The sequence below is a fragment of the Candoia aspera genome, chromosome 3 (genome assembly GCF_035149785.1).
Source record: "Candoia aspera isolate rCanAsp1 chromosome 3, rCanAsp1.hap2, whole genome shotgun sequence".
Taxonomy (NCBI): Eukaryota; Metazoa; Chordata; class Lepidosauria; order Squamata; family Boidae; genus Candoia; species Candoia aspera.
The window spans coordinates 23,886,463-23,914,096 of NC_086155.1; the positions used below are offsets into that span (position 1 = coordinate 23,886,463).

Here is a 27,634-nt window from a genome sequence, read left to right on the forward strand (position 1 = left end):
CTGATGTAGAACAGTTCTTCACCTATAAAACAGCTATCTCTTTATGGAATGGCAGAGTGCAATGTATTGATGTTTTAATTCCCAATTTAAATGTGGCCCAAACCTGAAAAATGCAAAGTATATATACTAAACTAGAATTTAATGCAGAATAGTTATTTATCATGCAATCCTAAAGTTACATGTCATTATGTATTTAACTGGAGTATTCCTTAATATGTGTGTGTAATGCTACAACCTAAATTTAATAACAATATTCACCTATTGATCTATCAAGTTCAAATGGTTAGGTTAAAAAAGAGACAAAACTTACAAATATCTTCCCATTCTAAAAGAAATGGAACATTCTTTTTCTAACACTTAAGCGTGTAAAAACAACTAGAATCAAAAGGAAAAGATGAGGGGATGGCTATGACAGCAAGATCTAAGCTTTTGAGCTATGACATTTAAGAACGCAGTTTCATTACACAAATGATATATAAATAGAACATATTCAGATGCCTTATAATTTCAGTGCAGTTTTGCAGATGAAAATATCTCCAAATAACTACTTATTTTAATAAAGAGCTACTGGAAGTAACACCATTCTTAGTTATTCTTTCTTTGGAATATAGTGGTAGAAGAAAAGTTTGTGAACACTTTAAGAATTATCCATAATCCCCAGTACTGTAACCTACAATGTGATAAGAGCTTCAACTAAGTCCTACTAATAGATACCGGTTAAAACCACAAAAGCAGTGTTTCTCTCACCACACTGCTTCTCACCTAATAGTTTCATGTTTTCTTTGACAAAGTAGGGGCATTACTTTAAAATATATCCAGTTTTTAGCCATTACAAGAGGGAGGTTGGAACATTTTTTAAAGTTGATCAGGTTTGTGCAGACAAACTGAGGAGCAAAGATTGGAGAGAGTTTTTATAACGCTTGTGTGTGTAAAGTGGTGAAGAAAACTCAGTAGTTTGAGAGTAGATTAAATTCAGTATTTAGCCATCTTTGAACAGTAACACCTGATGACTTCAAGCATGATACATAACAGTACATCCATCATCTCTGCAGTGTCTGTAGAAGAGTATATGTTAGAACACTTCACTATTTTGATGCATTATTTTAAATTTCAGATGTTTCAGAATGGATAATTTTTCTTCAGTAAAAACTAAAGATGATCAATCTACTGGTAAGGCTGATTAAAATAAGCCTAAATCAAGAGACTTACATAACTTTTATGTAGTATATTATAAAAATATTAATTTTTTGTCCAACCCTAATCTCCAATTATACATCCATCCATATACACCACACACACACACACACACAATAAAAAAAATCCCCTCTCACCCTTATGGGTGGTGTGTGTCTTCCTCAATCAGAGGCCTGGAAGTTTGAGGGCACAGTATCTTAGCTGTTCCTAGCACTGCACTCTTCTGGACAGATTGCTCTGATCTTATTCCTGGGATCTGTTGGAGTCACTCTTTCAGCTTAGGAATCACAGCCCCGAGTGCTCCTACCACCACTGGGACCACTGTGGCGTTTACTTTCCACATCCTTTCTAGTTCTTCCTTCAGGCCCTGGTGCTTCTCCAGCTTCTCATACTCTTTCTTCCTGACATTGCTGTCACTTGGCACTGCTACATCTATCACCACCACTGTCTTCTGGTCCTTGTCTACTACCACAATGTTTGGCTGATTGACCTGTACCTGCCTGTCCATCAGGATCTGGAAATCCCACAAGATCTTAGCCCTGTTATTCTCCACAACCTTCTGTGGAATCTCCCATCTGGACTAGGGTCTAGCCCATATGCTGTGATGTTCCTGTACACAATGGCAGCTACTTGGTTGTGCTGTTCAGCGTATGCTGTTCCTGCCTGCATCTTACACCCTGTCGCTATGTGTTGGACTGTCTCTGAGGCCTCTCTGCACCTTGGGTCCTGTCTAGCGTGGTAGACCCCTGCTTCTATGGATCTGGTGCTTAGTGCTTGTTCTTCTGCTGCTATGATCAGTGCCTCAGTGCTGTCTTTTAGTCTAGCCCTTTCCAGCCACTGGTAGGATTTCCCAAGGTCAGCCACCTCAGCTGTCAATGGTACAGCCCATGCAGGGACTTGTCTTGCCATGGCACTTCCTCTGCTTGATCTTCCTCCCATGTCTGCTGCTGCCTCAGGCATTCTCTCAGCAGCTCATCTTTGGGAGCCATCTTACTGATGTACTCCTGGATGCTCTGGGTTTCATCCAGGACAGTGGCTTTGACACTCACCAGACCCCGCCTGCCCTCTTTCTGGCTGGTGTACAGTCTCTGGGTTTAGACTTGGAGAATCCTCCATACATTGTGAGGAGCTTCTGGGTCTTCACATTGGCAGGCTCCATGTCTTCCTTTGGCCAGCTCACTATACTGGTAGGGTATCTGATGAGTGGCAGGGAGTATGTATTGACGGCATGGATCTTGTTCTTTCCATTGAGCTGGCTCTTCAGGACCTGTCTTATCCTTTGGTGGTACTTGGATGTTGTTGTCTTCTTTGCTTCTTCACTGTGGTTCCCATTTGACTGTGGGATACAAGGTACTTGTAGCTGGTCTGTATGTCTGCTATGTGGCCGGCTGGTAGTTCCACCCCATCAGTCTTGACTATCTTCCCTCTCTTTACTACCAGTGGGCCACACTTCTCCAGTCCAAATGACATCCCAATGTCCTTGCTGTAGATCCGTGTCAGGTGGATCTGTGAGTAGATGTCTCATTCATTCTTAGCATACAGCTTGATGTCATCCATGTAGATGTGGCGGCCAATGGTAGTTCCACTCTTGAACTTGTATCCATATTCAGTCCTTGTGATTATCTGGCTGGGAGGGTTCAAGCCTATGCAGAACAGCAGCAGGGACAGTGCATCACCTTGGTATATGCCACACCTGATGGCAATTTGTGTGAGCTGCCTTGAGTCAGCTTCCAGTCTTGTCTTCCAGTCCTACTGAGTACTTGAGGAAGGTCCTTAGTGTCCTGTTGACTTTGTTTAGCACCAGGCATTCACAGATCCATGTGTGCGGCATTGAGTTATAGGCTTTCCTGTAGTCAATCCAGGCTGTGCTCAGATTGGTCTGTCTAGAGCTTAAGTCTTGGGCGACTGCTCTATCTATGAGCAACTGGTGTTTTGAGCCTCTGGTGTTGTTCCCAATGCCCTTCTGAGCTGTGCTCATGTACTGACCTATATGGTCCTGCAGCTTGGCAGCTGTGATGCCTGATAGGACCTTCCATGTTGTGGGGAGGCATGTTTTGGCCAGTAGTTGGATGGTGCTGTTCCCTTGTTGGGGTCTTTCATGATCAGCACTGTCCTTCCTTGTATTAGCCAGTCTGGGTGGGGGCCTGCTGCTAGCAGCTAGTTCATCTGTGGTACTAGGTGTTCATGCACCACTATTAGTTTCTTTAGCCAATAGGTATGGATCATGTCCAGGCCAGGTGCTGTTCAACTCCTCATGTTCCTGACCTGCTGTTGGATATCTCCTATTGTGATTGTGACTGGTTCCTCTTCTGGGAGATTGCTGTGGTCTGCTCTAAGGTCCTGCAGCCACTTTGCACTGGTGTTAAGTGTCTTCTCTTTCTCCCATATGTTCTTCCAGTACTGTTCAGTTTCTGTGTTGTTGCATTGTAGTTGGGAGTACACCTTGGATGGTTCTTTGGAGAACAAGGCATTTATCTTCTTATATATATCCCTTCAAGTCGATGTTGACTGCTGGCAACTAACAGAAGAGAGTATCTGTAGCTCAGGATTGAACTATGGAATCCTTGGTGCTCTCTGAGCTTGGTTGTTTTCTTGCAGACATTTCGTTGCCTGACTAGGCAACCTCTTCAGTGCCTGCAGTTTTCTTGCCAAAATTTCAGAAGTGGTTTGCCTTTGCCTGCTTTCTAGGGCTGAGAGAGACTGGCCCAAGGTCACCCAGCGGGACTAGCACTCAAAGTCTCCCAGTTTCTAGCCTGATGCCTTAACCTGCACACCAAACTGGCTCTCAATGAGCTCTAAAGTCACTTCAATTCATTTATAATTTTAGGTGGCTGTAGTAGTGCAAAGTCTGAACCCCCCTTTGTTACATAATATCTATCCTAACAATATTTCTAATTCTTCATATATGAAATTGACAGCTGCGTGTTCCTGGAAATGACTGAACTGGAACCAAATACCCATCTTTCATTATACAGGCATTAAAAGTGCAAAAATGGGAAGTTACAAGACTAAATGCTTATATCCTAAGTCAAGAATAGATCAATTTATATTCTTTAATTTTATATCCGTCATCTATATTGACCTCAAAATATTTTGTTCATTGGCACATGCAAAATCATTAATATTTTTGTGTGGCCATGTAAGTACAGAATCTGGAAATGTGATATTAAAAACAGTATCCTGAAAAACTCTATTTTAAAGAAACATAATACTTCCTTAATGCAGAGAGAAATGAGGGCAATGGTCGATCAAAGTAATATCTTCCCTTATTCAAATTCTGCTATCAATCTACAATTCCTCTCTTTTGATTCCATCCAATATTCCATACTGTTCCAAAAAACGAAATCTTGACAATCCAATTTATTGATTCATTCAAGCAGCACAACTTATTCTGATTAAAATGTGGTTTCCTAAGTGAAGTGTTTCTTCTGACAATTAGCTTTCAAGGGTGTTGCTGGAATAATGAACAGGAGGTACTAGCAACAGTAATTCATGCCCTCAACAACATGCAATTAGGCTACTGTAACATGCTGTACTTAGGTTACCTTCTGAACACAACTCAGAAACTACGCTTGGTCCAAAGTGCAGAAGCCAGCCATTAATAGGTATTAACTGTTTTAGCAATGTAACACCAGTATTCTAGTCACTGCATTAGTTGCCAGTAGGTTTCCAGATCCAATTCAAAATACAGGTAGTCCTCGGTTAACAACCACTCATTCAGTGACCACTTGAAGTTACAATGGCAACGAGGAGAGTTACGACTGGTCCTTGTAGTTGTGGCTGTTGCAGCATCCCCACAGTCATGTAACTGTGATTTGGGTGCTTTCCACCTGGGTTGCAGTGTCCCACAGTCATGTGATCACCATTTGTGACCGTCACTGCCAGCTTCTGACAAGCAAAGCCAATAGGGAAGCCAGCAGGAGGTTGCAAATAGCGATTACATGATGTTGTGCTTAACAACTGTGCGGGATTCACTTAATGACCACAACCAGAACTGCTGCAACTGCTGTAATAAGTCAGTGTGGTCACGTGACATCGCGCTTTATGACTTCACTTAGTGACGGAATTCCTGGTTCCAATTACTGTCGTTAAGCAAGGACTATCTGTATATATTTTAATCTATAAAGTTCTTAAAGGCTCAGCTCCTAGACACCTTTGGGACCATCTCCTCCAAACTGATTTTTCCTGTCTAGTGAAGTCTTTGAGGGAGGGGATGTTAGGGTCCCAATCCTTTGAGAGGTAGAAGAGTCTAGAATCTGATGGTATATCTTTTCTTAGTGCCCTAATGTTATGGAACATTTTATTCACTAATGTGAAATTGTTCCCCACCGTACTGGCCTGGAAGAAAGCCATGGTAACTATTTTATTTAAGCATGCTTTCGATCGGTAATAGGATGGCTGGGTGCCTGTTTGTTGCTTTAGTAGATTTTTAGATGTTTTATGTTTTTAACAGAATATTATATTGTTTATGGTTGTTGAATTTTATGATTCTAATTTTGCTTCTCCAAATGTTGTAAACTGCCTTGAATATGCAGTATAAAACTACTGCAACAAACAAACAAACAAACAAATCTACCCAAGCTCTTTTTTTCGAACAAGAATAAATAGGCAGAAAGAGAAAAATCAAAACGTTACATGCAGGGAAACAGGAAACAGATTCGGATACTGTGACAGGCTACCCAACTTCAGGATTCAAACTGAAACAGGCATGTCCATCAATTCTCATCAGATTGATCCTGACTACCACATCCTTCTTAATCCAGAATCATGTTCCCCAGTATCTCAACATTCTTAAATTACACAAATATTATGATTCTTTGCTTCCACAAAAATTAACTTTGTACCAGTTGGCCTGGAAACAGAAGGAAAAGCAGCATATAGGTAGGTGGACCAAGCAGGAGTTGTATAAGAACATAAAAATGAGACGTCTAGTTGAAAATTATTGTTAGCAATTTCTCTAGCAGCCCAGATAATATTGTTTTTTTTAAATATGTATAACTGTAATGGAGTTAAACAATAGTGGAGTTAAACTCAAAATATAGTTAAACCACACAGATGTTCCTTTTGCAATGGTCAGAAGTATAATAGGCAGAGTGGTAGTGACTTCTGCTAAAGCTCCCCCACCTCCACCCCAAACAGAGATGAGCAAGCATAAAATGAAGCAGCCACCATGCTTAGGAAAAGCAACAGCCAAAGACCCTTACTTCTAGGAAGGGCTGGTCACTAGTATAACCCCTTTTTACCGTAGCGTTCTATACTTTGCCAACCTACTGCTCTGTTCTGCAGCGATCCTGCCAAAAGGAGAAAGGAATTAAAGTTCAGAGCAGACAGTGAAGTGGAAAGCAGTATTACTTTAGGAACAATAGGTTCAAAAGAAGCATGCAAACCAGGCTTCCAGAAACTCTACATACAGAGATTTGGTGAGCATCAAGGACTGCAATTCTTTTCATAGGAGAATTTATACTGTCATATTGGCTGAATTTTAAGCCAGCCACTAATGTAGGCAAAGCCATGGTAGTAATAATTTCACCAAATAGTTATTAGAGAATAAATCTGGTAAGAGAGATAAAGCACAGAATTATAAAGTTAGCCCTGATGCATAACAGACATTAGCAAGAAGCATTTTTATTATTGGTTCATGCTACTAGAAACCCTGATAGAACTTAGAAACTTGGCTCACTCATTTAATACTCGCTACCATAGAAAATCCACATGACATTACTTCTCCATGACGACTCCTCCACACAGCAAAAAGTTTGCTTATATAAGTTAAATATACTAATTTGCTACTAACCTCATGGTTGCCTGAGAATGCCTAATGACCATCAAGACTTTCTGAAGGCAAACCTATACATTTTTTCCAGACTTAAAAAAAGGTAATCATTTGGACAGGAAGGTGAGGTTCCAGGTCCTGCAAATATTTTGAGTTACTACATTGGAGGCTTTGTGAGAAATTAAACTGAGCTTCTACCCTTTTAAAAAATGAGAAATCCAGGGAAGATATTCCTTATGTTACAGTACTGATGGGGAACGTATGGCCTTCCAGATGTCACTGAATTATAAATGCATGAAGCCCCAGACAGCATGGGTAATAGTGAAGGAAGCTGTAATTTAGGAATGTACAAAGGGTCAAAAATTCCTTACCCTTGCTATAGGTGATTTCTAAACCTGTACTAAAAAAGAAACCATTCCAAACAGATTTCATCACTTGGTCCATTAGAATCCCTCCCTTAAATGACTGACTTCAAAAGTCAGAACATGGAATTAAAACTTATGATGTCTCAACTATTACTTAAGGGGAGATGCATGGATGAATCAGGAAACGACAGCTAGGTATTTAGCAATAGATTTATCGCTAATAGCACATACTTAACTTTTGCTTTACTATCCCCAGCTAGGTTTTTTATTTTAAAAAAGAAAGGAAGTCCAGTGTTTTGTCCTCTTACCTTTTCACTGCTTTATGAGCCAACATTCTGTTGCCTGCTAGGAAGGTGAGGCTGCCAAGGAGAGCCAGGTACTTCAGAGTTTGAAACATGTTCAGCTGAGTCCAGTAAACATACATGAGCCCCAACATTGCTAGGAAAAAAAAAGACCAAATAACAATTTGTAAGATTTGATTTCCTTAAAAACATTTTATAACAATGGTTTGTGTGGAATGAACGCATAACTATTCAATGACTCTGGATCCTTGAGAAAAGAATGACTCTTTATACTTAGGAAAGGCAGAAAACTCCTCCAAAATTGTAATTATGTACAGTATATCTAGATACAAGCATGACCCACAACAGAGGTGTCAAACTTGCGGCCCAGGAGCCACATGTGGCCCACAACATTCCTGAGTGTGGCACGAACCAGATTAAAATGCAGCTGGGAAATATTTAGCAAAATAAAATAAAAATACAGTAAAACATAGGTAATACTACATTTTAAAACTAAATAATAAATTTAATTACCAACTACCATAAAACTCTGGGCTCGTAAGGAGTTCTGCAGAAGCTGGGGCAGCGAGTTTGTGCCTTCTCCCTGGGAAAGTAGGCAGGCAGCCTGGCATTGGTAGCTGACCTGTTCTGGGTCCCAGAGCCTCCAGGGCACTAAGGAGGGCCTCCCTCTAAAACAGGTGGAATTAATTTCTCTTCCCCCTCCAAAACGGGTTCATTTCATTTGCCTCCTTCTTCCAAAAATGGTTTCATTAATATCTATTGAGTTTTGAGCTGCACAAGGTCCATGATGGTTATTAACTTTATAAAACATTCAATTTTTAAATTAAAGTAAGTTCAGAATACCTCCAGAGAAGAAGGAAAGGATGGGGAAAAAATGAAAGGGGGGGAATCTAAATGCTTTTTGTATAATGCTTTTCTTTCTTTTTTAAAATTTTTATTTCATTAGAATTATCACACCATAAATAAATAAATATCCTTACAAAATATTGATTGCAGTTATCGTTGACTAGTTAGTTTATATTATAAACTGTAAGGGTGTGGACCCAATTTGGTGTAGTGGTTAAGGTGTTAAATTAGAAACCAGGAGATAGTGAATTCTAGTCCTGCCTTGGGCACAAAGTCAGCTAGGTGACCTTGAGACAGCCACTTCTCTCACCTCTAGGAAGAAAGATCTGCCAAGTTACTTCTGAAAAATGCTGTCAGGAAAAGTGCAGGGCACAGTTGCCAGGAATCCAAAATGATGTGAAGGCACAACTTTGAAGTGCGTAGGTGATATACAGTTGTAATCGAAATTATTCAACCCCCACTGCAAATCAGGTTGATTGTCAAAATGTAGACTTTCAGATGTTGCAATGAACAAATCAAACAAAAGCAATTGAAATAGCTCAACACAACGAATGCTTCAAGGGGTATCCCCAAATTCAACTGAAAATGCAACTTATGATGACTTCTCCAGTCTCAAAATTATTCAACCCCCTGAATAGAATCCGTCACAACAGCACACATACAGTAGGCAAAACAGGTGTTGTCTCAAGCACACCTGATGCAACTAATCAAGGGCTTCATTAGTTGCACCAGGTGTGCTTGAGCTGGAACACTTGAAATACCTGAACTGGCTAGGGGTTTGTTGAGTGTCACGTCTAACTGCATTTTAGAAATACAGTATGGCTAAGTCAAAAGAATGGTCCAAAAAGGTAAGAGAAGAGATCATCACCCTCCACAAACAAGGAACAGGATAGCAAAGGCACTGAATGTTCTTAGAGATACCATTGGAAGCATAGTTTGCAAGTTCAAAGTTAAAGGAACAGTGGTTTCACTACCTGGAAGGGGCAGAAAAAGGAAGCGGTCAATGGCTGCAACCAGATTTCTGAGAAGGCAGATAGAGAGAAACCCTCAAGTGACTGCAAAAGACTTGCAGCAAGACTTGGTGGCAACAGGCACTGAGGTGTCAGTGAGCACAGTAAGGTGCGTACTAAACACAGAAGGTTTCCATGTCAGAGCTCCAAGATGTACACCACTACTGACCCAAAAGCACAAGAAAAGTTGACTCCAATATGCTCAAAATCATATAAATAAGCCACAGAAGTTTTGGGGTTCTGTTTTGTGGAACGATGAAACAAAACTGGAACTTTTCGACCTGATGGATCAGCGGTATGTCTGGAGGAAGAAGAATGAAGCATAAGCTGAAAAGAACACTCTGCCTACAGTTAAGCATGGTGGTGGCTCGGTGATGCTCTGGGGCTCCTTTGCATCCTCTGGCACTGGAAATCTGCAGCGTGTGGAGGGCAAGATGGATTCATTGAAGCATCAGGAAATCCTAGGAGAAAACATCGTGCTGTCTGTAAGAAAGCTGAAGCTTGGGCGTCATTGGACCTTCCAACAGGACAATGATCCCAAGCATACCTCAAATTCCACTAAGGCTTCAATGCAGAAGTCCTGGAAGATTCTACAGTGGCCATCACAGTCACCTGACTTGAACCCCATAGGAAATCTCTGGTGGGATTTGAAGAAGGCAGTTGCAGCATGCAAACCCAAGAATATTACTGAACTGGAGGCCATTGCTCAAGAGGAATGGGCTAAGATTCCTCAGGAACGCTGCCAGAAGCTGGTGTCTGGCTATGCATCTCGTTTGTAGTAGGTCCTAACAGCAAAAGGGTGCTCTACTAAATACTGAAGATGCTTGCCATGAAGGGGTGTCATGACCTCGTTGAAAGGCACAAAGAGCCTCACAACGTAGATCATGATCATAAAGGAATAGAGGAAGGAGATAATTAAATCAGAGATTAAAACAAGCACCCAAAGCACCCACACCCATGGACTCATATACAGCCGAAAAGAAGGGCTTCCGATAAGCAGAGATAAGCCGCACCTGGTGCCCTGGAGGACACACCGGAATCAAGAGGACAAGAGAAGACACCGGGAAAACGCCCACGCAACCATCAAGGCACCCATCAAGAGGGATTAGGGACAATGAAGGGTGGAGAAGCACGGGACTCAGAAAGAGGGTATAAACGGGGCGCCTCACCACCGCACCCCCGTTCCCGTTTTTCGTTCTGTCAGCTACCATTCCAATAAACCGGAAATCCTTAATACCCATTAAGTGAGTCCGTGTCTTATTGCGAAGCGAGCCTGACCCTGACAAGGGGTTGAACAACTTTGAGACTGGAGAAGTTTGCATTTTCAGTTGAATTTGGGGACACAACTTGAAGCATCCGTTCTGTTAAGCTATTTCAATTGCTTTTGTTTGATTTGTTCATTACAAACAGCTGAAAGTCTGTACATTTTGGCAATCAACCTGATCTGCAATGGGGATTGAATAATTTTGATTATAACTGTACTACTATATTTTCTAGTTTCTATGCCTTAACTAAGAAAGATGTACATATTTTAACCTGTCACTATTACATGCATTTGCAATTTATTCATATTCAAGTATTGCAGTGCACAAATTTGTACTTGGTTTGGGAAAAGCTACACGAAACAATTTCTTTTCTGTACACGGCATGTCAGAAATTAGAGGGAAAATTGCAGGAAGATGATAAATGGGAGTGGGAGGTGAGTACAGTAGGTGGTTTGCATGATAATTTGGTGGTAGGCTGGAAGGAAGCTCAGAGTATGATGTGGAGGGAGGGGGAAATATATATACTGTATATATATACATACACGTACATACATACATATACACTATACATAGTATGTATATATATATATCCACAATACACACACAAATACTGAAAACAAATAATAAAATTCCTAAGAATAATACATTTCTTTTTTATGTATTAGTTATATCTGGTTTTCTGATTTTAATGTATTGATGTATTAATAAAAAAGACATATATAAATGTGTGGTTATCGAAGTCAATATGTGGCCCTCAGAAGTCCTTATGTAGTGTTGTGGTGGTCCCCATTTCTATTTGAGTTTGACACCAATGATCCACAACACTTTGGGAACAGGCAGAAAAATTCTATTCCACAGTACAGATTATTTTCAAGGCTCTATGTTTCAAACCAGATCTTCTTTAAACAAAAAGAACAGTTTCTTTCATATCTCTACCACACTGCTAACAGTTTCTGTTATTCTTAGACAACAGGAGCAGGCAAACTATATTGATGGCTATAAACTGAAGTCTATTTTTTAATGCATTACTGGTATTAGTAATGCATTAAACTGCCCAGAGTCCCTCTTTTGGGGGAGGTGGGCAGTGATGAAATTTGATAAATAAATAAATTAGTGATCCATGCCTAGAGGCTGTCAGGATCTGAATGGATCAGTCACTTGCTGAGAAGGGCAGCTATAGAAACAAAACAAAACAAAACAAAACAAATTTAAAATCTGACAGGGCCTTGGAGGTGGGCTTTTTCTACTGCTGCCCCCAATGACAGGAACTCCCTCTCAGTGGTAGCAGATCCTGGGAATCCTCTTGCACCTTGAAGAAGTCACTCAAATCTGTCAATTCCCTGCACTATCTACCAAACTGCAACTAAATCAATTAAAGCACCCAAATTACACATTAACTAACTGTTGAAATGCTCCACTATGCTGTAGGTAACAACCAAGGCTCCAGGATCTTTGAAAAATACTATTCTCTTCAAGTGCAACCATCTAATTATGTACCATAATAAAACTGACCGGGAGAGAAAGAAGCTGGCAAAAGGGAATATGAGGAGCTCTCTCCACACCAGCTGCAAATACTAAACCTTTCAGGCCTGGAGGGGTGAGTGTCACAATTCTCCCAGTACGAAAGGCAATCCTGTATAGCCACACACATAGACATAAATGAGACAAACAAAACAAAAATAATCCTCAACTAAAAAAAAAATCAACCTTCTAACAGAACATGCTGAAATTTATAGACAGAATGCAATTAAATGAGTCATACTGAATACTCAGAAAATTTCAAGGGGACCAAAATATAAATAACTTAAGCTGGAACGTAAACCTTACATTTGCTCTGAACAACTATCTTCAAAGAGTACTCATTTACTGCAGTAGTATTCAGACTTTTGGGTCTTTTTATTTTTTGTTTCAGTATATAACAAGTAAGAGGAAAGATATTAAAAAAGAGTAACAAAAAGAAAAAAGGATTATGTATATTTTTGTTGGCTAGTCTTTCCATTAGATCTATAGAGAGACAGTTCATAAGTAGAGATGGCCATATGTCATCAGCCTTATTCTCTATTAAAGAATTTGGTCCCACCCAAGTCTATTTTTTACAAGGAAAGGAAATATATACATTTACAGGCAGTTCTAAATATTCTGTGTATGCACATGCAAACCTACATGTATTTATGCTCTTCTCCCAGCCTCTACATGCATTCTCTCTTTAAGCCTTAAAAGGTTTAAAAATGAAAACTCTTCCCCCTCTTCCAAGGTGAGACAGGGATGCCCTATCCGTAAGTTCCCGCTGATAGCCCCGCAAATGATTCTTGGGAAAATACAGTTCTGTGGCAGCCAGTGTGTGTTTGGGTGCAGGTCCCTGCATTTTTCTGGCTCCTCTCTTCTTCCATTTGCAGCCCTAACTGCCTAACTGACAGCTTAATTCCTCCAAGATCCTCTGCTTCTCAACAGAAACCTGGGCACCAATGTGTTCATATTATGTGCTGAGCCTGTAAGTTGCAGAGCATCCAATCAACTGCTTTCCTTGACTGCTGGAGAAGCCCCATTTCAGTCCCAGATGGAACATGCAGACATAAACTGTCTAGGTGTCAAACTGAAAAACATTTCATCCTGTGTCATCACATGCTGCTGCTATCTTCATCTAATGCTCCATGCTATCCAATCTCGAAAGCTACACAGACTGCAAGTGTGTGCAGTGCCTGAACTCCACAGAAGGCCAAGAAATCAGGGTCAGGCAAACAGGCTTGCAGACAGGAGGTGTACTTCTGGCCATGAGTATAAGCTCTCTTTGATTATGAGCCCAGATAAAACACAGTCCTAGATTATGTGGACAGCTATACTCTCATTCAAGTAAACAAAACACAGCTCCTCTTCAAGCCTTCCAACTGAACACATGGAAGTTAGAGGAGAAGGCAGGGTCATATGGAAGGCCCCATTCTCTCCCCACTTTTTGCTAAATTGGTGAGTTAGGCTAGAAATATCTTTTACGGTGGCTGCTGAAAACCAGGATCTCCTGGACAGTTAACAGGTATGCCTGCATCACACCAGTGGTACTCATAAAATAAATTGAGAACCACTGATGAAAGATTCAAATGAAATCTTTAAACATCCAATTGGCTGACTAATAGTTTTCTTAACAGTGCTGGTGTCTTATAAGGAAAATATGAAGATATGGAGAAGATGAAAGGAAAGAGCCTTTCTAAGACTGAAATACAACAGAAAATACCATTCAAGATAAGAGGACCTACAACTTTTTTTTCAAATTTTAGACAATTTAGCACTTTAAAACCAAGCAGCATATTCCAAGGAGTGCAAGAAGGCACAAGGAGGCAATAGCAGTTTCTAATCAAATTAACACACACACGGACTGCATAGAAATCCAGGCATAGATCAAGGAGCATAAAGAAGAGTACAAAAATCAAAGGAGGGAAAAGGTCATACATCCCAAAGGACTGATGCCCAAAATACAAACTCAGAACATTTTGTGCTAACAAATGTATCTAAATGCAAGAAAAGACATCTAAACTAATGATACCTTTTAAAACTGACGGCAAACATGCATTTAGCCATACCAGAATAATTCTGAAAGATGGGCTAGGGGAAAAATGGACAAAAGGGAGGGATGCAGTGTCATTATGTCCATTATAGTTAATAGGCTATGAGCTCATCTGTCATCAGGCTCTTACCTATAAAGCCAATGGGGGGAAAAAAAAGGATAATGGAGAGGAATTTCTCTGGCACTTACCTGCATGACCCAGATGGAAGATAATGGTACTTGGAGCAAAGCTGAAATTGGAAATATTGGCCCCAATCTTTATCCACTGAAAAATTGCAAAAATATACATTAAGGGAGGATAACACTTGCCAATCAACTGCCAGAACAACCCAGATTGCTTTAATTCCATTCAAAATATCTGATTCCTTCAGATGTGCAAATGAACCTCAAAAATTCTCAGCAACCACCTTTTAAAAAAAACAGGGGCCTCTCAAATGGAGGCAGGAATTTGGGGGAGGGGTAGATATGAAATAGGGAGATTTGAAACTTTCTTCCTAGGGCATCTTCCACAACTCTGTTTTGTGAAAAATTAGCTGTGTTATACTGTACTGTAATAGAGGTCTTTAGTTGCCTCAGGAACCCAGCAGCTGAATAACAGCAAGAAATTCAGTACTAACTGGACATTGTATATTCAACACTTACCAGAATAAAGAGCAAAAGCAGCGGGGAGAGTATCAGGGCTGTGAATGTGTTTGAGACAACAGTGGGAGGCCTCTTCTCAGGTTCTCTGAACAAATGCTAGTGGAAGAGGAATTCCAGGAAAAACATCAGAAGGGCAACATGTCTCAGCAGGCAGCCAGCAAATTCTGGGTCAGGATATCCAACTATCATTGTACCTGTACACAGTCTCCTGAGCTGTCAGTGTTGCCCTGCCTGGTTGCAAAGTCTGCTTGTTTTTGTACTGCACTCACCTAGTTCTTACAGTAAAGCTATCAATGAAGGATACGATGAGGGGCTTTATTTATCAGCTGACCTGTGCACAGCCTGGTGCTGATTTGGGCTGGGAGAGAGCCCAGCTGGCTACATAATGCCTACACAAGGACTAGAACCTGGGTCTCCCTACTCATAGGCCAGCAAGTTAATCGTCGTATCACTACTGGTTCTTCTTAACTACCTATTTACTCCACTCTTCGAACTGACAGCAGTGGCCATTTCCCTGCTACTGACTTAAAGATCTTCACTCCATCAGCAAGGTATCACCAAAGTGATATAAAGCAGATGGTTTAGCAGATTGATGGTTGGATGACTCTTGAAAACTTATAAATCTCTAGTGGGGAAATGACCACCACCTCCTTTTTTCCTTTGTTGTCACATTCAAGTAAGGAGCAAAAGCATTCATGGATAGCAGAGACAGGCAAAGTGATACCCTTGCCCTACAACTCCCCCAAGTTTGGTAACAAACTTAAGTTACATAAACACGTGAATAAAAAGCAGGCGTTTTCCAAATGGAGAATGCAGTGAAACATGATGCCCTAATGTGGACTGTACCTGTATCTCAGGTTTAGGAGTGAAAAGGCTTTTTGACTGGACTGTAGATGGTGCATCTTCTTCTGGAAATTTGATGACAACATCAGCCTGAAAATAATTCAAAAGGTATATGGAAAAGCAGGAAGAGTAGAAGGCACAAGTCTCTGGCCCTTTGGCTTGGCACAGAATGCAGCCCACATGGGCAATGCCCTGCCAAACCATGAGATGCAGGAGCTGGTGCTGCTTTCATGGACTATTATTATTATTATTATTATGGTTGATCACACAGTCAGCCAGATGTTCAGACTGGATTTGGCATTTTTGTCCACCTATCAAGTCCTTCCCAAGGACATGGGATAGGCAGATGTTTAGTAATATTAAAGGTATCATCATCATCATATTTGTATCCCCCCTTTTTTATATATAACTCAAGGCAGCAAACATACCTAATATTCCTGCCTCCTATTTTCCCCACAACCACAACATCCCTGTGAGGTGAGTTGGGCTGAGAGGGAGTGACTGGCCCAGTCACCCAGCTGCTTTCACGACAAAAGGAGGCCTAGAACTCAGAGTCTCCTGGTTTCTAGGCCAGCAACTTAACCACCACACCTAACTGGCTCTCTATGTGCTCCTTTTTCCATGCTGCAGCAGGATTGTCATGATTAGGAACTCTGCCTTGTTACCGCTCATTTCTTTCCCAGACTGAGTTTGCAAACATTTTGTGCTGTTCCTTCTCCCACTCCAAAGTTCACATGCTACACCTGACTCCTTGAGGAAGGCTTACACCATCCAGACTTTGGCTAATTGCAACTTTATCTAGCATGGAATGCACTGATAATTGTCATTTAAGCCCTTGTCACCCTTGTATAATTTGCTTTACCTCGGGCTGGACCACTTTGAAATATCAGCTGGAACAAACACAGTGACCTTTGTGCTCACTGGCCCGTCATAGTACTGATATGTTACACCACTGCTGTGGCAGCTGGATTGACTGCTAGTTTGTTTCCGGGGGCAATTCAAGGTGCTAGTTGCCACCTTCATACAGTTTGGGTCCTAGGTATCTAAGTGACTATATTTCCCTGATAAGAGTTTGCCTGCTCAATATGATTGGCCAGAGATTGACAGCTAAAGGTCCCCTGTTATCAGAAGAGGGCACTCCCCTCCTCTGGAACTGCTTGCTTCACTAGGCAAGGATAGCTCCATTTTCATGGCCTTCCAAAAGCTTATAAAAACCTGGCTGTTTTGGAAAACCTTTGATTACTGGTTAATGTGACTTCCTTCTATTACTACTACCTGTAGTTGTGGTAGCAGTTTTAGTATCTGTACACCTCCTAGAGTCTGCGGGGATTTAAGTGATAGAAAGAATGGATACCATACATAAATAGGAATAATTAATCTTAATAAGATTAACTCTCAAAGTAGTAACTCCTCTTTTCCCTTACAACTGGAAGTACCATGATATCACTAATTTTCAGAATAGCCTTATATAGAAAACATGGATAGAAGTTTTTTCCCCTCTCTTGGAGTATCAGAACTCAAGATCATCTGTTGAAATTAAATGCAAGGAGATTCAGGAAAGGCAGAAGGAAATATTTTTCCACATGGCACATATATTTTGGAATTTGCTGTCAGCATCTGTGATTATGCTAGCCAAGTTGGATGGCTTTAGAAGAAAACTTGACAGGTTCATGAAGGATCAGGCTACTAAAGCCTACTAATATTGAGGGCTGATTCCTACCTCTTGGTAGTAACATGCCTGAAATGCTGGTTGCTAGGAAGTATCATGAAAGGGAACCACCGCCCTCCAGTCCAGGAGTATGAGCGAGATCCAAAAGCTGGCCACTGTGTAAACAGCTACGGGCCTAAATTGATCCAGAGTGTGCTCTCTCTGTCTCTTTTATTTAGACCTTGACCAAGTTAATTCCTTCAGGTTATACAAGATCTAGCTTTTCAATCTCTCTAACTAGTTAACACCAATCTTGCAGGTAAAGCATTCTACAATTGGACCAACTTACCACATTCCAGAGGATTGGATTTTCCAGAGTGGCATCACCAATTATCAAATAAAGAGTGTATATTCCAGAGGCAGAATCAAACTCAGTTTTTCTTTCAGAAGTGTCCAGTTCAAACTTGTATATGTTTTTGTTGTCTGGTTCTGCAACGAACACAACCTCCTGCCCAGTTTTTTTATTGTGAAGCCGTACAAAAGTCTGAATTGAAAAGGTGATGAAACTTACATTAGCATCCAACATCATCACACCACAAAAGCTTTAATACTATTCTTAGTTCACCAGGATTGAAAGTGCTCCTTTTAAGAGCTTGGAAAGAATTCCAAGGGTCAGTCATTTTACCAATGATTATGCTCCTATCCCCAGTAATTACAGAAATAATGCAAGGATAAAGCAAAGAAAGTTGAGAATGTCATCTGTTTTGCATTTGATTCATTAAACATCTCACATAAAGACTGTTACTATGTTATCCTGTAATGCTTACTTTGCAGGATAGGAATTATTTTCGTTTCTGATAAGAAATTAGGAAATTCAACATGGCTTTATTCCAAGAAAGAATATTTGGAAAACCAATTCAGACATGTTTCTCATGTGTTTGTGTGTGTGTCTGTGTATATATAAACACTCCCCCTTCTCCCAATTATGCTTCTGAACTTAAGCTGGAATATATCTGGAACTGTAAAAATAAGCTATAAGAGGCTTCTTCTTCACTGTGCATTGCAAAATTTGCATCCAGAATCAAACTACGTTTTTCTATGCTTTATGGAAAGAGAACAATTTACACTAGGCGTGTGATTTGCACATTCAGTCTTCACTGCTTTCACTTGAAACATCTGTGGTAACATAGCTGGGGAAAAATACTTTGATGCAGTTGCTCTGGATGAACTAATGATTTCTTTAAACGAGGTAGCATCAGCCACTTTGACTAGCAGTGATCTTTTAGCATCTCAAAATGAGATCCTTAGCCAACATGCTCTGATCTGAGATACAAGCCAAACATCTGCTCTATCAGTGAAACATACCTGATTCTGATACAGATTTCACCTTTCTTTGAAGTTTTAAAGAGCTGCAGTACAGAAGGATAGCAGTGGACCAGCTGAATAAACTATTTTATTTGGCATAAGGCATTTTCATAAATATATACATAGATCTGTCTATTGTATGGTCCCTTAATTTAGATGGCATGATGTATTAAAGAGTTAGAGCTAGCAAATCACAAAGGCAATAACTTGCTCCTGGCCTTCAAATCTGTTATGGGCAAGTGTCGCATTTGCTTAATGTTTCTCAAGTTTTTATAAACAAAAAACAAAAAGCAACCTGAACCTCTTTCCAAGAGCCTTTTTGCTAAACTTGTCACTCTGGATTAGTGTAGGCATGCATCAACTAACCTGGTGAGGGATTAATTCTGCTCCAGTGTTCACATCAACCAATTGAAAGGACAAGGCAAAATTTTGATGGCTGTCAGCTGTGAATGATCCTTTGGCTTTGGCTGGGTAAGTGACCCTGAAAAAAGAAGTGAACTGCTGCTAAGAAGGAAAAAAGTGAACCTGTGCAGAGGAAATTAGATGCAAAATAGATTGGGATCTATTGATAAATCGGAGTGATTTGCAGTTAATCAATAAGGGCTTCTGATTCCCTATTTTGTTATATTATGTAATACAGCAGCAACTAGAAAGCTCATTCCCAAATTAGATTACTAAAAGAGTCTGTGTGAAAACCCAAGGTCTTTTTGTATAGAAGTTTGGGTCTAGCACTGACCCCAAATTTCTAGTCAACAGGTACTTAGAAGCATTCTAATCTTCAATTCTTAGTATACATGTACTCGTTTTATTGGCTCCAACTAATTGGCCCTATTGTTTTAGGGCAAGTTAAATGTGCAAGTTTGAAATCTGCCCTTCCTTGAATAAAGGAGGAGAAAACTATGGAAAGTTGCAGATAGTTTTTCTTCCCTCTTAAAGCCAATTTACAAGAAGGCTGGTTACACTTCACATTCAATCCTATTTGAGGAGTAAAATTATTGCTAAGCCAAAGTCATTGCTAAATCAAAGTGAACAGTGATGGGAAACTTTGGAAATGGTAACTCACCCCCTCATTGCACATCTAGACTACTGCAATGTGATGTATACGGAATTGCCTTTGACAATCAATTGGAAACTGCAACTGGTGCAAAAATGCAGTGGCCCATTTGTTGGCAAGTGAGAGTCACCGTATATCTATACTGCAGACCCTACATTGGCTTCCAATACATTTCTGTGTGCAATTCAAACTGCTGGCTTTTACCTATGAAATCCTATATGATTTGGTTCCAAGGTATTTTCAGAACTACCTATTCTAAGTGGAATCAACCTACCTGATATACTCTACATTTGAAAAATTATTATTAGTCCATCACTTTCAGGAGGGGAAAAAGCAGAAGCCTGAAGTCAGTGTTTTGCAATGATGGTCCCTGCTCCACAGTGTAGCCCCCCTCGAAAGTGACTGATGCTAGTACTTGTGGTATTCCAAATGCAGGTTAAGACAGGATAATTTGGGAAATGATAGAAGGGGCTTTAAAAAAACAAAAACTGATTGGTTAGGTTTTTATTGTTATTTGTTGAGTTTTTATGCTTACTGCACACTGTTACGTTTCACAGTTTCATGTCTTATGACATTACCTATTAGGAGTTTATTACATGGTTAAAGTAGTATACAAAATTGAAAAATAAATACATAATAAACCTCCAGAGATACATTTTTCCTACATGCAAAATTTAGGAGGGAAAGACAGAAAGATAGTTAAGTATACCAGTTGAGGATTGCTTTTTTGCCAACTCATGATGGTTTGTCCCACCAAACTGTAAGCAATTAATACTTCAGAGATTAACTAGAAAATCTAATCAGAGCTTACTCTGAACTAGGATCTAGCCCTGGAATCAATTTGATTATACATAATCAAATTGATTGTACATATAATTACTGAGGGTCTTTTTAGTATGAAGAGAGGTGGCCTTCACCTCAGAGCACATAATCTACTATCTTATATTACATATTTAAGATTAGGAACTAAATCTTATAGATCAAATTACCTGATTTCCAGGAAAGCTTGAACCCTAAAATACATGGGACAATAAGGGAAAGGGGTCCTATCTAATTTGGGACATGTGAAATGAAAAAAAGAGGCACAGATGGAGATTGCAAGAAGGAAAATTGTTGGTTACGTTGGGGCACAAGGAGGACCATAAATACTCTGCTTTGGGGGCCCTATGAGGCCCTCCCTAGCCAGATTACAAAGCATAATTTAAAAGCATTATACAGAAGTCATAAAGCATAGTTAGAACAACCAAAGTAAGAATTAGCAATCACATAGTGGAATCACAAAAAAAGAAGGGTAGATGGATGGATAAAGCACAGCAACAACAGAACGAAATTGTAAACAACAATGAAGGGAGAAAGAACACTATATCTTTCTAGAATAGCAAGAAGCGTAGCCTTCCTTTACAGACCAATACTTTCAGTTTGGAAGAGAAGCAGACAAGGATGCAAGAGGTTCATTAAAGGAATTAAAATAATGAACCCTGATCGGTGTTTCTGCCCTGGCTGAGTAGTGAAGCAATTAGTAATAACCTGATACTTGAAATTTTGAAGGACTAGTTGCTGCTAACTGTATAAACATCCAACCATGCACATCTAGCATAAACACTAACAGTTTAATCCTCAACAATACAGCTGAACAATCAACTTATATAATTTGTTTCCTTGATAACATGTTGACAAAATCTGGATGTACAATGTTGACATTCAGTACTGAGTTTATTTATTTTATTTATTCGATTTCTATAGCTGCCCTTCTCAGCAAGTGACTCAGAGTGGCTTACAACAATAAAAACTATAAAACAGTTAAAACAATTTCAATTAAAACAATTAAATTACAGAATGAATATACATGGCCACCAAGTAAGCAGTGCATAGATGTTAACATAATCAAGAAATGGGACCATTCACATGTTTGGTTATATGCACTGGTATTTTACCTGGTAGTTTTGGGTGCAATGCTCTGATCTTTGTCCACAGTAAAGAGATCCACATTTGTAATACCAACCTCAGTTGAGACTTTGACTTTCAACTGCAAACAAGAAATAAATCAATAGATTATGAGTTCCATATATACTGTATAAAAATTCCCTTCTCACCCCTATGGGTGGTATGTGTCTTTCTCAACCTTGGGTCTTCTACCAATATATTCCTTCCATATATTAATCAATTATTGTACCATTCTTCTAAAGGTATTCATTTTGTAACACTTTATTATGAAGTCTCCAGAAAAGAGGTAGTATAAATTTATTCCTTGAAATGATTGAAAAGACAGTATAGCAGGCAAATCAAGGTTTGATTGCAAGAGGGCTATTTAAGGAAGCAGGAATATCAATATTCAGTGGCTGACAGCTCCACTTTCTAATCACAGGGAATACTAACTATGGCTCTCCAAATATACACTGTACTCTTCAGGATAATGAGTTCTTTATATGTCTTTGCTCAAATTATAGTGGCTGGGACCAATCAGCATTATATATTTAGACTACAAAGAGGGAATGTCTGTCCTTAAAGTCCAATTTAACTTATTGTTGTTATTTGTTAATTTGTTATTAGAGCTTTGTTATTCAGCTGTGTTATCTTTTGCCCTCTCCTTCATTTCCACTTCATTTGGTGCCATTTGAGTTTTAAAGGCTAGGTTGTATTTTGAAAAAAAAAGTTCTTAATCTCTTTTCTGCAATAATTAGAATGTGATTGTACTTTACTGTTCTATCTCACTGTATACTTTGAAGTGTTTGGATGTCTAATTTGTTCTTGGGCACATGTACTTTTAAAACACATATATTGAAAGACATAGAAGACAAATTAGAGCACTTGGGCAGTATGCAAACCAAAGGTGAGGGGATGAGCAACAGTCATTCGGCATCATTGTTTGGAAGATGCTCAGCTGGACACCATAAAATTAAGTCCTCACTGGTAACAGCCAGATACCCAAAAGAATACAATAGAATAGAATGCACACTGATGCGAAATCAGCAAAAGCAATCTGAGCTATACAAAATATTCCAAGCTCAAAAAAGCTGTTTTTGAATCTTGTTTCAAAATCTTGTTCCAAGCTCAGAACAAAACACCCCACATTCTAGAGTTTACTCCTGAGCGTATTTAGAGAACAGCCACAGGGATCAATGGGAACTTGGAACAAGATTTTGTTCTCCAACCCAGAGGCATAAAGGTATGTGAAACAATACTCTGAATACTATTTCCCATCTGACAACAGCACATTTTAATTAAAAATTCCACTGTAAATCATGGAAGCAATTGTTATGAAGTCAAACTTGTCATACACCACACTTTGAAGAACATGACATTTGGGAATATTTAAGATAAGAATTTATCTTTTGTCTTGCTCAGGTTTGTCTACTGAATCTGGCGCATCACACTCATGCATGCACATGAATAAATGCTGGAGAATATGGTATTTTTACTTAGCATATTAAAGTTTGGATCATAATTGTTAAACCTGCTAGAGCACTACGTAAAATTAAACTAATGATAACCTCTAATAAGCAGCCCACCTGACAGCTTTCTCCAGTAATAAAATGCATTATTAAAGCTGTATTCTTACTAAGCCATCACTGTTAATGCATGGCCACCAGCACTCACTTATGTAGCCAGAGTGCTTAAGCAGCATCATAAATCCCTCTCTGATGCTATAAGCAAGATTATTACTCCAATTACCACACTGATTTTGATATGTGTGGCAGAGGTTGGCATATGCAAACAAGTGACTTCTAGCTGTTCCATGGTGAGTGAGCAGCAAGTCTTAAATGCTAATTTTTCAATTAAATAAGCAATTGAGGGGTGAAGAGAATATCAAATATGGTAAAAAGCTCTTGAAAAAAATAGCACATATACAAATTGTTTCCAACTGCCATCACTGCAGCTTTGGGAATGACTTAAAAAAAAAAAGAAACTCAATAAAAATGAAAAGATAGTTGCATTAGACTGAAAGGAAAAAAAACTCCACAAATTGCCTGGAAATTGCTTTATTAAGATCTGTCAAAATATCTATGAGCTGCAAGTAAGCTATAGAATAAATTTCTATTTCATACTTCAAAATAAATATGTTTCGTGTTTCAATGTTATTGAAAAAAAGTTGTTTGGGCCCAGATTCAGTTGGGCAACTTGCTTCTGGTCTTAAAACCACCCTTTTTTTCAGTTGCTGAAGCATCTTTCAACTGCACTGCTGAAATTTCATCACAAAGTTTATGGCATAGTTTCCTGCCATTACATGTCTCACAATATGTTTAACACATTAAAATAATCCTTCAAAGGTTGCCTTGAAAAGCCAGAAAATCCAGAAAAATTGTGACCCAGTCCACTTTTGCACACAGCTTCACCCAATGCCAACCCTCAGGGCAAAAGATGATAAGTTAGCCCTGTCACAGAAAGTGCCCCTCCAACCCATCTAAATCCTTAACACTGAACAGTAAATAAACATCCAAATTATCTACTTTGTATACAACCTCTCTTTATTTTAAAGCCAAGTAGGGGACCCAATGACCTGCCAAGATGGGCTACAAATGAGCCCCTCTCCAACAATGTGAGCCATGCTTGCAGGAGTTCCAGATGAGTAAGTCAAACTCGCAGACCCTCAAAGAAGGAGCATCTACAAGCACTGCTCTGCCATTCTGAAGCAGATAAAAGACATAACTCCACCTCTCCTTTCTTCTTTTAAGGGTCCCAGCTTCACTCTACATCAGTGTTTCTCAACCTTGGCCACTTTAAGATGTGTGGACTTCAACTCCCAGAATGGCTGGCTGGGGAATTCTGAGAGTTGAAGTCCACACATCTTAAAATGGCCAAGGTTGAAAAACACTGCTCTACATAGATCTCAGTACAAGGGAAGAAGAGAAATTCTGCATGTATGGACAAATTGCTGACATCAAGGAGTAGAGTTTTGAGAAGGTCAAACTCCAACCCCCAAGCATCACAAGGAAGGAAGCCAAGGAAGACGGAGCCTGAATCTGGGTTCCTAACTGGATCTACTGCTCTCTTATAAAGTATCATGCAAATGACTGGTTTGCAGTTTGCACATGGCTAGTAGCTTTGCCAAATTAATTTTTAATTAAGCACATTCTAGTAAATATGACATGCAATCATAGCGATGCTGGACAGAAAAATGAAGTAACAATTGTATATTCCCAGAATACAGACTAAATAAAAAATGGAACATGGGCAGGATTCCCTAAGTTGGTCTTTTTACAAGGGCAAGGTAAAGTAATATGAGGCTACCTCTTAATAGCACAAAATATAGAATGTCTTCTCAAAAGTGCTAAATGTGAGATACAGTTAATTTGAAAAATTAGGTTATGTTTGGTATGAACCTTTGTTTGCCAAGTCCAAGGTTGATGTCTCTGCCTCTACAAAGAAGCCTAGAATTTAAATTGTTAAATATATATGGTATAATTATATACCATATATATGGTGTATAATCACTACAGTATGTTTCATTTAATTAAAATCACATTTGGTCATTATCCTCCCCACCCACTTCTGCAACTTGATGCAACATACTTTTTTTTCCCCTTAAGCAGGCCTCCAGGCCCTTTCTCTGGGCACAGGTTTTCAAAGTCTTACTATTACATTCTGATACAGAGCCACTGGCCTAGCTGTATGGCAACAGTTATTTGGGAAGGGAGAAAGGAAAGGACATGTTCCATGCAGGACAGCTATGTGAAGTTTTATTTTAAAAAAAAACACAAAAGACAACTGATACATTGACAAAAATAAGTAATTTTCAACTACCATGAACCAAAATAGTTTTAATGAACAACTACTTTACAGAATTAAAAAGGGCTTAGAATATATACTTACCTCAACTTTGTTTGCTATAAATCGACTGTCTCCATTAATGCTGATTGTAAAATCGTAATAGCCACTAGCAGGCTTGACACTCATGAAATTCAGCTCAAAGACTTCTCTGTTAATAAAAGTATAGCTGTAAAATTACAGGAAATTGATGCCTGTATGCACAACAATTATTAAAAATGTCACAAGCAGGATGCAGCTGCTTTTAAGGGTGGCTCACAGAACCTCAAACTGCAAGGCAACAGAATGAGAAGTTGCAAGATACTATTTGGAAAGAAAAAACCATAGTCTTTTCGAATGTAATTCAAATGTAATTCAAATGTAAAAAAGACTGAGCCACCCCTACTTAAACATGAGCATTACTGGATCCATATTTATTTTCAATCTCCCCACTCTTTCTACATTCTTGGGAGGAATGGAAATCTTACAAACTGAAGATGCAGAACAAAAGTTCTGAATAACAATATTCTGCTTACCCAGACAGAGAAAAAGGAGACTGCTGAAGGACCGTGGCTTTAGTTGCAACAGACTTGACATGATCCAAGGTTACAGTTGCTTGAGTCAGTGGCTGTGACATCACATTTGTCACTTGGAGCTAAAGAATGTAAAATATTTGTAAAATTATTTTTCCTCCTTACATATGAAGACTGTCAGCTAGACAATGAATTCCAGGAAAAGGCAAAATTATAGAGAGGTTCTGACAATCTTTTGTTTGCTTCAGTAATCATTTCTGTGCATCTTCCAAAAACTACATCTAATTAATGTCTTGGTATAGTTTTCATTCTCGTTATTTAAATTAATACTGCATCATATAGTAAACCTAAAGGTGGTCTGCCTTTAAAAACACTCCTATTCTTTTCCACCTATCCAGCAAACTAAGAGGTAGGATAAGTTGTATCTCAAGATTTTAACACAATTTAGGCTGGTGAAACACATAATTATATTTCCCATGTTCTCACATTTCTCTGAAACAGCTTAGCTTCATCTTCTCATCCCCATCTTACCCATAGTTCCAAGCATACATTTCTTATACTTGCAAGTTTTCTCTTGAAGAAATGGGAAGGGAAAGCTAAATTCCACATGACAGAATTTATACATCAGCATCTTTAAGAAACTACCAGCTACTAAGAAATTCAGTCCTTGGTATAATGTTTGATAGTAATAAGACAGTGCAGCCCCATCCTGCAGTTCCTTCTGCCAATGTAGAACATGCTGGAACATTTAAAGGGTCAACAGCTTTCTGACCTAACTGCCCACCCCTCCATGCAGTTGCCAGCCTCTCCTTCACACTGCTGAGCTGTCAGGAATAACATTGCAATGGGCAAAGACCCAGACAGCTGTGATGCTCCTAGCCTTTAACAATATGTCTCTGACAACTTTGATATAACCTACAAAATGGATGTTGAGGCTAACAGATGCTTGCTTAATGCTCTATTTTGCTCCATGGTCCACTGTTATATAACAATACATTATTAACACTGTAGATCACTTCGTGTACAGCTGATTGCACCAACCCTGGCTTACTCAAAGAAGACAGCATTCCTTTCTTAAATTCACTAGTTTGGTATTTTTATCCAAACTGCTTTGGGGAAGTTTGGATTGAGAGGAGCCTTTAATACTTAGAGTTGTGTTTTTATGAGTAATAAATACTATTAATTTTACAAGATTCATAAACCACCCCAATCTGAACCAATTCTAAACAATGGACATGAGCAAACCAAAATAATCTAGAATAATGCAGTATATAATAATCAACTCAAAATCATTACAATAATAGATTGACACCTAAAACCATCCTAGGGATTTAAGGTCCACTAACACAGGACAATTTTAAGTGCTTTCCTAAATGAGAGGAGGGTAGGGGCTAATCGCACATCCAGGGCAAGATTTCCCACAATGGGGTGGCTACTACTAAGAAGGTCTGCCTTCCAGTCTAACCCTTCTTCACTTATTGTGGGGAAAATCC

At 39.3% G+C, this 27,634-nt stretch overlaps 1 protein-coding gene across 2 annotated transcripts in view; it reads right to left on the reverse strand.

The window, feature by feature from the left end:
- RPN2 (ribophorin II) overlaps positions 1-27,634 on the reverse strand; it is a 40,772-nt gene that overhangs the window by 354 nt on the left and 12,784 nt on the right. Inside the window, exons 8-17 of one of the 2 annotated variants that reach the window (XM_063297156.1) lie at positions 26,145-26,263; positions 25,675-25,780; positions 21,798-21,889; positions 19,176-19,290; positions 17,794-17,988; positions 15,800-15,886; positions 14,954-15,049; positions 14,501-14,576; positions 7,641-7,770; positions 6,415-6,485 (exon numbers count right to left, since the gene is read on the reverse strand). In XM_063297156.1, coding sequence (XP_063153226.1) covers positions 6,434-6,485; positions 7,641-7,770; positions 14,501-14,576; positions 14,954-15,049; positions 15,800-15,886; positions 17,794-17,988; positions 19,176-19,290; positions 21,798-21,889; positions 25,675-25,780; positions 26,145-26,263 — 1,068 coding nt within the window. In that variant the 3' untranslated portion in view covers positions 6,415-6,433. Of the gene's footprint in view, positions 1-6,414; positions 6,486-7,640; positions 7,771-14,500; positions 14,577-14,953; positions 15,050-15,799; positions 15,887-17,793; positions 17,989-19,175; positions 19,291-21,797; positions 21,890-25,674; positions 25,781-26,144; positions 26,264-27,634 lie in introns of those variants that run through there. The other variant, XM_063297157.1, reaches the window with a different exon arrangement.